Raw genomic sequence first — 12,176 nt, forward strand, 5'->3', positions numbered from 1 at the left:
ACATGATGGTCATTTTAGAGGTTGTTTGGGGTGTTGCTGAACTGTGAGAGGCTCTAATATTTTGTCAACCTCATTCATGTCATTGAGGTTAGACTACAAAGGCTAAATACCAGAAACAGTAGGTGAAAATAAGTGACTGTACTAAACTGGCAACTTTCGGTAATATAATAAAAATAAACTACATAAATTCACCTTGACGTTATCGGTTAAAGTATAACATTAATAAATAATACATTCATTTTCTGCTCACAAAATGTCATGAAAATCCATTCTTCACCACAACAGTCAAACACCTGTTGGCAGCAGGCTTCACGACAGTGTCGCAAATCATGATGCAACGTTACTCATGGAAACCAGAGAAACGAGCTCGCGGGAGGAGTTTTGTTTACACTCTTGGGTAAGTTCGTTATTTTCACCGTTAATGTGTTAAAGTTGTGTATATCTAACTGTGTAGTTTAACTAACTCAAACACTCACCGGGAGCAGAGTGACACTTCGATGTTGACGTTAGCTTAGCACTTTTGCTAACGTTAGCTTAACAGTTAGAGAACTAGCTCCAACATACAAGTATCACTAAGCAGCCGTTAGGATTCGGCTAACGTTAACGGTTACCTCATAAATGTTAACGTTAGTGCTGTTCAGTATTAACGTGGGTGATGTCGTGTTAGGGAGCCAACAGCTACGGCCAGCTGGGACAGGGACATGTGGAGGACCTGTCGGAGCCCCGGCTCACTGACAACACCGCCCTGCAAGACAAGACTGTCCGGGCTGTGTGCGGCGGCGGGGGTCACTCTGTGGTTATCACCGGTGGGTTACTGTTCGCTCCTTTTCCTTTCAAACACGAGGCTGAAGAGAGGTGTTCAGAAATGTGAGCCAAGCCTGAACAAGCTGTGATCATGTGGCGCCCCCTGGTGGGCCAAATCAGTAAAAGGTTAATGGCTGTATTTAGTTAGGTAAAGTCAAATTTATTGACAACACAAATCAGTCTCTGCTGAAATTCAGCATCTTCCCTTTGGATAATTACAAACTCCCTCCACCCCAAAAAATCCAAGAAACCTCAGGAAGGGAAAGCGGCACAGCTCCGACCCTTATACACCCAATCAAACATTGACTGAGGAAATCACTGCAATGTGTTAAATCATAAGATCAAATCAGGAGTGAACAAATATTTGTTTTTTTCTTCACTTATTGATTCAATTTTGAGGGCTACTTTTATTGAATATTGGTCATATTGTGTACAGAATTGAAATAGTGTAAAGAGTATATGAATGAATGAATGAACTTTATTTATATAGCACCTTTCATGCTCAAAATGCAGCACAAAGTACTTTACAATTCAGCAAAATAAAGAAATAAAACCATACAATTATACAACACTAATTCAAGGAGAAAAGAGAAGAATAAATAAATTTATCAACCAATAATTATCAAAGGCTATATGCTATATTACTGTATATTGCGATATTGAAATTTATACAAAATATAAATTAAAAATAATATATCTATATCTATATCTATATATATAACTTGTATTGTCAGTGATTTAAGTCAGTAAGTAAGTTGTTGTACTTTATCCCATTAAGGGCCAACCATAGACCTTTAAATGGGCCCCCCCTGGCATTGGTCTGGGGTCATCTGTACCCTTAGACCCCCTGATGGTGGGCCTGGTACAGAATACACCAACATAATACAGTCACTAAATAGACAGTCCATGACAAAATTACACATAGAAAAAGATGCATCCAGGAAGATGTCAAGAAGCTTGTCCCTCTAACCTGGAGAGAGAGGACAGGCCGTACAAACTCACAAGACACAAAACTGAAGCACATAATTCACATAGACCAGAGAATGAATACAAGAAGGGGAGCTGAAGGCTGAAGAGAGTTATTTGTTCATTTGTATTTGCCAAACATTTATCCAGTGCCACATAGAATTATAAAACACCACTGTGTATCAGACATCAAAATATACAGCAAGATTATTGAGAAAAATCTAAGCAGCCAAAAGAAAAACTTAACATTCACATCCACACAATTTACAAATAGATTGTGCAGCAAATAGTACAAGATGGAAACTGCCTTTACTAAATTTGATCTTTTTCTCCCTCCTCATCTTAGAAGGAGTGTAATTATATGCACATCACATGAAGGTGCAAAGCGACTAGGAAAAAAACTTTTTAATTCAGTGTCTGTTTAAATACATTAATGGGTTGGAGTCAGTGTGTAGTTGTGTCTCTCTTTGTTATTTTTCCTCTTCTCCCAAGCTTCCAGTAACTATCTAATTTAAATGTTTTGTATGAATAGCCAACTCAGTTGATGCTTTCCAAATGTTTGTGTTGTGTTTTGTGTTGGACAGGGCATGGAAATGTGTTTGTGTGCGGACAGAATCACAGAGGCCAGCTGGGACTTGGTCACAATGCAGACATCTCAACTTTTCAACTCTGCCCCATCCTGAGTCAGAGAGTCACTAAAGTCGCCTGTGGTTGGGACTTTACTCTTCTTCTCACTGGTGAGAACCATTTTACACCAGGGTGTGGTGCTCTGTTATAAATGTGCATGAGATTCGGAAGGATTAGGACAGTTTCATGAGAGACTGTTAAGCATATACCCCAGTGTTCCTTTTAGGCAGAGATACAGTAGTGAATAGGATAGGGGGATGTTTTTTTTGTTTTAAAATGTGCTATATTAATAATTATGATTTGATTTAAATATTGCAATCCTACAACTGTGTTTCATTGTCTGATGACACATAATGTAAATGCAGCCTTGACTCACATTCTCAGTGATCATGCCTGTCCTAAAACCAGCAGTAACTGGAGGGCTCTCATGCAGACTGTCTTTGCCCCCAGGCCCTTCTGTAAGCGTGCAGTCTTGCAGACTTTGAGGGAGTTACCCAGAATTCATAGCACAGTAATGTTAACAATGGGAATGACAGATGAAGCCTGAAGCTGCCTTCTACCCAGCCAAATATTGAATATATTTCAGTGAGCTTTATTTTAGAGATCTTTCTTTTCTTTTTATGTCACACTGACAGACTGTGGTCGAGTACTGGCATGTGGCTCCAATTCATTTGGACAACTAGGTGTTGGACAAACAATCAAACACTCTGCAGATCTGCTGGTTGTTGAGGTGAGCACATGGGCGGTGTGTATTTAACTTACTTCCAAGATCATAATACAGCCTCTCTAATGTTTGCCATATCTTTATCAACTCAATCCAGGGTGATCAAAACTGCTACACACAAGCTTCACCTCATGATCAGTTTGATTCTTTAAAGCAGATGTCACTGTGCTGTTTGTTCTCAGAGTCTGAAGGAGCCAGTGGTGAATGTAGCAGCAGGACTCAGACATTCACTGGCTGTGACTGGTAAATTTGCACCAAAAACATCATCAGTGTGTTTTCATTCAGCAGTCAATGCACAAATCCTAATGTGCTGTTCTACTCTCAGACTCAGGCTGTGTATATCAGTGGGGAAGTGGTCTTTCCAGTCACGCTAAGAGAGCACTCAGTCCACACCCTGTTCCTGCACACCTCAACTCTACAGTGCCCTCTTTGGTACCAGGTAGGCTAAGTGAAACAGAAATAGTTACAGAAAAGAAAGTCTTTAAGCACTCTGTGATTTACAGTGCCAGTGATGATTGATGAATGTGACCAGATACTTGTGCCTGTGTTGCAGGTCTGGATCAGAAGACACCACTAATGGTGACTGCAGGCTCAGCGCACTGTGGGTGCCTCACAGGTGTGACACTAGCATATATGACCATCTCAATGCTGTGTTTATGTCTAATTTGGTTTATGTAGCACGAATATGTGTCTCCGACTAAGAAAAACATTCATACGAGCCTCCAAAATTGCAATATGGACATGTTGGAATGTTTGTAGGCTCCAAACTTGCAGAAGATTGTTAACACTGCCAACAAACAAGGCAGCAGATTTACTTAATTTAACAGCCAGAGGTGAAAAGAAAAAGCTTGATTTTGTGTCATGATTTTGGATGTATGCATTCCACCAAGATATTTGCACCAGCTACAATAGGAAGTGGCTTCCAAAGCTGGAACCTTCTTTCGAACAGACAGTTCAAGTTTAGATGGAAATGGGTTTTCTGCTCACAGACAGAAGACAGGCTATAATTTAAAAGCAGTCATGTAAAACATTTTGTACTGCTCTGTCTCAGAGGGAGCATTTACATTTTCAGGTCATACTGGCGAGTTGTGGCCTCCCCTCTGTCCTGTAATTAGTTGACCAGCAACACTCAATTACTGCTCTGCCTTTCTGCTGCTGCCTCTGCTGAATGAAGAATAATGTCTCTTCTGTCATGTGTGCAGGAGACGGCGATTTGTTTCTGTGGGGAAGCAACAAGCATGGCCAGCTGACCGCCACAGAGCCCTTCCTGTCCTCTCCCACTCTTGTAAAGCACTCACTGCTGGGTGGAGAGAAAGTTGTCCACGTGTGGAGCGGCTGGACACACACTGTTGCTCAAACAGGTGAAACATAATTACACATATTAGTTCTTTGACGCTCACTGGTTTTCACAGGATTTAAAGGACAGTTGCCAACAAGGTCATCATTCATTCCAGAGAGTGGGAGAGTGTTGACATGGGGCAGAGGAGATTATGGACAGCTGGGCCGACAAGCATCAACCAGTCAGAACTCAGAGGGGCAGTCAACAGGTCCTTCAGCAGAAGGTGGAAACCAGCCAGCTTGTCGCCCTGCAGAAGTTAAAGTCCTCCATGGCGCGACACAGGTAAGACTTATCAGTGTTTGCCACCTCTACAGACTGAAAAACACAGAAAGCATCTGACAAACATTTATACTTACAATGCATTTTAGCAGAGGTCGGATCAAGTCATTGTTTTGCAAGTCACAAGTAAGTCTGAAGTCTTTGCACTCAAGACCTGAGACAAACCCCAAGTCCTTAACTTTAGATTTCAAGTCAAAAATGAGTCATAATGCATTCTTCATCAAGAACCTTGTGATTTAAACCAATAAAAACACTGAATAAAGCAGTTTCACATAAAGAATAAAACAAAATCAATGTTTTTGGGACGCTATCCTTAGGTGGAGGAGCTGCACGAGCTTGACATCGTCTAGGGTCAGTGTTTGGTTTGTCTGCCTAGGCTCACTGCTCGTGTATCGCCCTTCGTCAGTACAATGTATAAATTGCTCATTCTAAAGTAACGCAAACACAATGATTCCTATTTTCAGATTATTATACACTAAAGAAAACATACTTATTATATTTTATTCAGTTTCAGCAAGAATATCCCCCTAAATTGTAACACTGGACCTTTAACGCAAGTCATATTAGAAAAATATCTACAACTTTCCCTTCCCAAATTTGTAAGACCTTTTCTTTAAGACTAGTCTTGGTTCAAAATTATATGTATGTTGTGTCATGTATTATGTCTAAAGGAAATTAAGGTCAACGTTAATTTGTTCAGGAAATGAGGGGAAATTAATTGATTTTTTTGGATAGTTTTAAATAACGTACTGTCAAATTTTGGGCTTCAAGCATATCAAGCATTTCCAAGTCAAAAGGCTCATTTTCAAGTGAAGCCACAAGTCATTGGAGTTTAAGTCCAAGTTGAGTTGAAAGTCTTTTTTTTTTAATCTAAAGTTAAAGTTAAATCTAAAGTCGTCAGATTTATCAAAGTCTAAAGTCATGTAACTCTGCATTTTAGATAAAGTTTAAAGACATACTGTATTGATTGCTGCCGCTGTGGCCATTGTCGTCCTGTTTTAGCAGAACATGTCTGTGTAGTCCAGCAGGGGGCAGCAGACAACCACAAACCAAACAGGTCGCTGAGGGTTTCTCAGTGTGAGGTGAAACGCAGTGTGACTGAGAGCCAAGCCCTCTAAGAGAAGCTTCTTAATGATTTGCATCACTATATCTTCTGTGTAGAGCACACACATACTGCCAGAGGACCACTTACGTTTAGTGATGCCAGAGGTCTCTTCTCCCATAAGGGCAATTATTTGTGAGCGTCCAGGGATTGCAGCAGTTAACCTGAGGTCTAAATGGCAGCTGTATTGTAGGAGATCGTTGCCAATAAAGTGAATGTCAGGGACGGGCAAGGGCAAGCTCTGGATCACTCTCCCACTGCACACATGATCATTGCTGCAGCACTCGCGTCTATCAAGGCGTAGTCACCTTGCGTGTGTGAAGCTAAAGGCAAGATGGATTAGCTGCTGGAATTATTAATCTCTCAGCCCACCCTACCATGTTGGCTCCTCCTAACACTGTCTGCACACACCTTAAGAGTCAATATTTATTAAAGTGTCACATTTTTATGAGGCCTATGAACATTACTGGAGTAACAAATTATAACCTGTCAGTGGTTCAGGTGTCAGGGTGCGTTTCTATTCATGACTTGCCACAGCTGTGTGCTTTATCAGGGTAGGTCAAATTTTATTAGCAACACAATTCAGTGACTTTTATTGCAAATATAATAAAACGTTTACTCGTGTTGATGTTTGTATATTTCAGGGTAAGAATTTAAATTTCTTCGCTCAATTCTTGTAGCAGTCATGAAGGAGGAAGACTGCGGGGGGAAAAGGCCATGAATTGGTAAAAGGCTTCGGTCATCAAAGGCAGGCACAGCTGTCCTGAGACAGTTGCTCCTACAGATAGACCAGCAGCAGTGTGTTTAAGCTTTTATGAATGAGCTGGCATTTCTACAGTTTTTCTGCTCTACTCTCTGATGATGCACTGTGGAGCGAGGGCTTTATAGTGGAGCGTCTAATGCATCTACGGGCGAAATCATCACTAATGTTATTTGCGTTTAGTGCACTTGTGTATGCAGTTTTGAATAAACGCTGGATGACTACATCTTGACACATGGACTTTTATTTCACAGAGAGATTTGGTTACAAGGTGTCTCAGTATCCATGTTGGCATAACAAATTGTGCATATTATAGTCTTAAAATTGGCTTCCTGCTTTCAACACACATTATAAACACTTCTCTCTCTTCTTCTCTACAGATTGCATGCGGATCTGAGCATAACCTTGCCATCGTAGGTGAGTGTAATTTTTTTTTGGCTTCTGTTATTTTCAAAAACTATATCAGAACTCTGCAATGTTGCTGCAAAAAGATAAGCATAAACATCTAACATAATGCACAACTGCACTGGAAGATACATCAAAGAAGAACGGTAGCAGAAATAGTTGGAACTTAACAGTAATGGTTTCAGTAGGTGCGAAGTGCCTGAAACAAGAGACTCCACTTTTGGCCTGACATGACTCTGGCTCTTACTAAATAAAAGAATAGGGAATACACATTGAATCAAGGAATGAGAAAGGGAACTATCTAATACATTACAGTTTAACATGAGTGTGAAATATTAATCCTTCTGGTAATGCTGCAGAGGATTTCTGAGGTCAGCTCATTGCTCTGTGGCCTTTGCATCAGGAAGTAATTACAGCATGGATAGATGGGTATCATTGAAAGAGGCAATTACCCGAGCAGGCCTGCAAAAGAGCTGAATTAACTGCACACATTTACAGGCATGTTTTTCCAGTTCCAGTGTTTGCAGAGCAGTCTCCCCTCTGTCCACATAAGAACAGAACATAGGCAACGCAGTTACACACATCCCTTGAATAATACTAAACAAACAGACATATGTGGTCATGTGTTTGTGGTTCCTCATCAGATTTCCAAAGATAATAAATGTGCTTCTATTCTTCTGAGGCTTGCCAAAAGTCTCCTAGCTGCAGAAAACATTTTGGAAGTAAAATCTTTTGCATTAAATTTTGAACAGTGACCCACTTTTATACATCGGCATGAATATAGATACCGCAGATGAAGAGTATAACACAAGCACAGGGTTCCATTAGAGAGGAAGTGCTGGACATCGCTGGTATTTCTACAAGCAAATGGCCATCCACTTTTAATGTTCTGACCAATTTGAGCAGTTAACTGGAAATGCCATTATAATTAGGAAACTGTTAACGCTGAGTGTCCGTCATAATGGCTGTTCTCACAAAGCACTGCTCTGTGCTTCCAGAAGTTCAGGGATGTGATGAGAAAGCAGAGCCAGTAAATGGCGTGCTCATGTGAACCTCCTGCACCTGGCTCCTCAGCTCCTCTGCCATGCTCTCCTCTTTCTCCTCCTCCTGTCTGGAGCGCGGCGGCAGGAGCAATGAAATAGCAAAACAGGATTGGAAGCAGAGACCTGAGTGCTGCTATTTCTGGTGCTGAAGTAGGTCAGGCGGAAAGGAACGGAGAGCATTGCATGCTGCTCATGATATCTGTTGCCTGCTCAGCCTTTGCCCATTTGCACCTGAGGAAGTGCTCCTCATGTATGAAAATCATCGTCGTGGTCAGACGTGGGAGACAGGCCAAAGACGCTGTGGGCACAGCTCATCCAATCTGAGGAAAGATTTTTGTTATTGTGAACATTTTGAACTTAACAGGAAGGTATAAGGACAAACACCTTGGATCAGGTCCTGTTTTATCTCGCTGGTATAGTGTGATGTAAGTTCTGCAGATTCCAACACTGTGGTTTTGTTAATTAAGTGTGAGATTTTAAACTGTCGAATGCAAAAACCAAATGACGGGATTTGTTTACAAGGAAATGGCTTTTGGCTTGAGTGTCTTGATTTTTTTTATCCCTTTGTTGTGCAGAATATTGTGCAGGCACTTTGTTGCCATGGAAACACTGATGTGCTGTATTCCAGTCAGTGAGTCCATGAATCGAGCACAGCACCAAAACAAGGCTTTTTTCCCCAATGAACTAAACATGTCAACACATTAAGCTCACTCATAAACGAGAACTAGGATGTTTACTGAATAACCTTAATCAAACATGGAGACTCATGCAGTTATAAACGCATGCAGAATCTTAAGGACCGAGCAACATGTGTGTTTGTTACGTGTAAGCCGTATCTGGCACAGTGTCACACTGGCATAAGTTGCTGGCACGATATCCACTCTATTAACTGGCGAAAGCATATGTGTCACTTGGCGAATCCAAATCTTTGATGCCACGGATTTGCAGAGACGAGCTGAAAGGAAACAAAGAAACCCCTCGATGAAAGGAATGAAAAGATTGCATGAAAGACACACAACTGCAGGATGGGGAAAGCTTGAAGATGTGTTACCCTTGAGAAAGCAAGCTCGCTTCTGTTGCCATGGCAATGGAGCCTATTAGGTAACTGTGTTGCCATGGCACGTGTCTCCTCGGTGATGCAGACCTGACCACACCCACCAACAAGCTCACCAGCTGTGAAGAGCAGGGAGGCTTTATTGCTGGCTGAGTGTCAGCACTGGGGACAGAAAGAGAGTGTGTGTGTGCATGCGTGTGTGTGTGTGTGTGTGTGTGTGTGTGTGTGATCGCATGCCTTCTGTTTTTTTGCACCCAGGCTTTTTTTTTTCTTCAGGCTACTAATTTTAGCCTACATGGTACAGTGCTGCAGCCCCGTCCCTCTCTCCTGTCAGCTCCACTGACCCATAACCCCTCTCCTCCTTTTCAGGGGGTTGTCTCCTCTCCTGGGGCTGGAACGAACATGGGATGTGTGGAGACGGTTCACAGAGCGACGTTTTTCAGCCGCAGCTCGTTTCGGGTCTCAGACCTCTTCTCATTGGCTGCGGAGCCGGACACTCTATGGCAGTGTGCGCTGCGACCGCTGACTCAAGACTCAAACTCTGCAACGACTCAGTATCATCGGAGCAGGAGCATTTATTCAGCACGAAGGGGTCGGAGACAAGACACACAGAATGATTTTGTGAATTAACATATCTCTGACTGACTAAGTGGTGTTTATGATTATTCTAAGTGCCTCTGAATATAAAGTAACTTTCACCTTGTAATAGGCCACTTTAAAAAGATCAGGCTTTAAACTGCACTCATCATAAATACTGTTATGTGTTTGGACACAGGCTGAGTTATGTTACATGTGGACAGAGGCCATCATTTCTCTTACCAGCCCATCACTTTCATGGACGTGACTGGGAGCCGATGGCTTTGCAGGACATGGCCATGCCTATGGCTCCTGGTCCACCTGCCATGTTTGTCTCCCTGATTGTAGCCGCTATGGATCATGTGAGGGATAGGTTAGACTGGTGCTATAGCTCTATCTTCCCATGTCAGCAGGTTTATTGCTGTGATCTTGGGTGTCAGGAGACAATCAATCTCTGCACTTCATACTTGGTCATCTCATGATTTACCACTTACACATAAGAGTACAGTATTTTTTCTTTGGCAACTGTCCATCACTTATTTATATTCTTGGCAGTCTGTGTCATATTCCTCGGCGTTCTGTTTGTCTCATTTGCACCTCTTTCATGCTGTATACTTCATTAATCCCTCTTGGGGGAAATTCGCCCGCTGCATTTGACCCAACCTACATATTTATAAGCTGTGGGCGGCCGCAGTGCAGCACCGGTGACCAAATGCAGGTCTGAAGACAGTGTTGTGGTCAAGGGCAATGGCAAAACTCAGTATGGCTCATTGATGCAATTTGTTCACTTTTTTTAATTTAAATGTTTTTATTTTGTCTTTATGATTTATGCAATTTAAATAAAAACCCATTTGTGTCACTGAAATTATGCATTAGTAAAAGTTAAATTAATGTGCTTATACCTGAATTAGTTTGAAAAAATAAATCAACACTCGTTGAAAAAAGATCATTTCTGTGTTTTTTTTATTTATCACTATTTATTGTACAAGCCTGAACTGTATTGGTCAAAAAAGACAAAAAATCCCTAAACAACAAACCAATCAAAATGATCACTGAACACCTTATTGAGATAACTAACCACAAAATGCACGGTGTTCAAAACACACACACTGAAGTCTCACTAAACGGCACCTTTAGTTGCCTCGTAGTTGTTTTTTGTCTCGTTTTGTAACAGCTGCTGTTTTTATTCCGTGTCGGCCAATGACCAGCACACTGTCCCCCATGTTTGTGCTCAGCTCTGTTGGCAGATTCAGTTCTGCTGTACCTGACTGCATACAGTTCTCAGTAGGTTGTTGGCAGTGTGTTTGCAGTTGTTTGGTAAAAAGTTGGTCCCTTTCCACTAACTTTTCCACACCAACAGTGAAGCAGTACTTTGCATCCAGTAGCTCTCCTCTCTGTTTTTAATTAGGTATGCTCATTACTTGCCTTAGAAGCTGATCCCTATGGGGGTCCTTATTGTATCTGTGTGCTTATTGAATACTGAACTGGTGCTTGCTTTAAACGGCTGGTGACTGATGACTAATGTGAAATAAAATGTGCAATAATTCATCATGTCGGTTAAGCTATACTCCTGAATGATAAGAAGAATTTGCATAACAGAGGCACTTGTCCAGTGTGATGTGTGTAATGTTTGGCATTGGTTAGTATTACATATTAACACGCCAATTTGCATATGTGCAGAAAAAGAATCATAATTCAATTCTACATGATTGTCAATTAAAAGACACTACAGAATAAGTATGACTGTTTGAGCTGTGATATGAGTCAATGTATTTTATACATAAGCTGTCTTTGTTTATCAAAGCATAGCTACGTATGACGATCTATCAACATTTAATTCATGTTGAATATCTGTTTTCCCTTTGTGAATAACCCTTTTCAAGTTTTGATAAACCAAACAATTATTTACCAGTTCTCAGCAGCAGACTTTGCCATTTTTAATGCCTCATAAATACAAGGTAGGAGTGGTGTTTTTTTTGTTTGTTTGTTTGTTTGTTTGTTTGTTTTTTCAGTATGACCTTTTTTTGTGGATGTTATCTCTTTGATGCCTGAAAACATATCAAAGGAATGTTAAAAGTTCACTGGTGCAAAACAGTGCAAAAGTCTACAAAGATGTGACGATGACAGTGCAAAGTTTAAATGATTTCTTTCAAACTGTTTAGTCTGGCTGACATGACACGTGACATTGTTTCTGTTTTTTGTTGTCGTTGTTTTTTCTTTTTTCTTTTTTTTGCCGGGGTGATTAAAATCGGAGCAACATTTTTTTTTCTTTCAACAGAAGAAGCACACAGATATTTGATGATCACTCAAAAAACATTGGGTACACACAACTTCAGCACACAAAAAAAGCGTATTTACAGCACTGGCACACACCAAAAATAGGCACACAAATTACAACACAGTAACCAGTCACAGATACTGACCTACATAAGGCTTGACAACAAAACTTCCTCAGTGCTACATCTATGCTGAGTTTGTGATGTACAGGTTGTCACTG

At 41.0% G+C, this 12,176-nt stretch overlaps 1 protein-coding gene across 1 annotated transcript; it reads left to right on the plus strand.

Annotated features, from left to right (window-relative positions):
* The first annotated feature begins 2 nt into the window (after positions 1 to 2).
* On the plus strand, positions 3 to 12,140 carry sergef (secretion regulating guanine nucleotide exchange factor). The gene is made up of 12 exons (XM_049574010.1): positions 3 to 43; positions 286 to 397; positions 668 to 806; positions 2,355 to 2,507; positions 3,033 to 3,127; positions 3,304 to 3,364; positions 3,447 to 3,560; positions 3,675 to 3,737; positions 4,324 to 4,482; positions 4,576 to 4,742; positions 6,982 to 7,018; positions 9,473 to 12,140. The coding sequence occupies exons 1-12, from the start codon at positions 3 to 5 to the stop codon at positions 9,718 to 9,720; spliced, it is 1,389 nt and encodes a 462-aa protein (XP_049429967.1). The 3' UTR covers positions 9,721 to 12,140.
* The last annotated feature ends 36 nt before the right edge of the window (positions 12,141 to 12,176 follow it).

Source organism: Epinephelus fuscoguttatus, linkage group LG4, assembly GCF_011397635.1.
Source record: "Epinephelus fuscoguttatus linkage group LG4, E.fuscoguttatus.final_Chr_v1".
Classification (NCBI taxonomy): Eukaryota; Metazoa; Chordata; class Actinopteri; order Perciformes; family Serranidae; genus Epinephelus; species Epinephelus fuscoguttatus.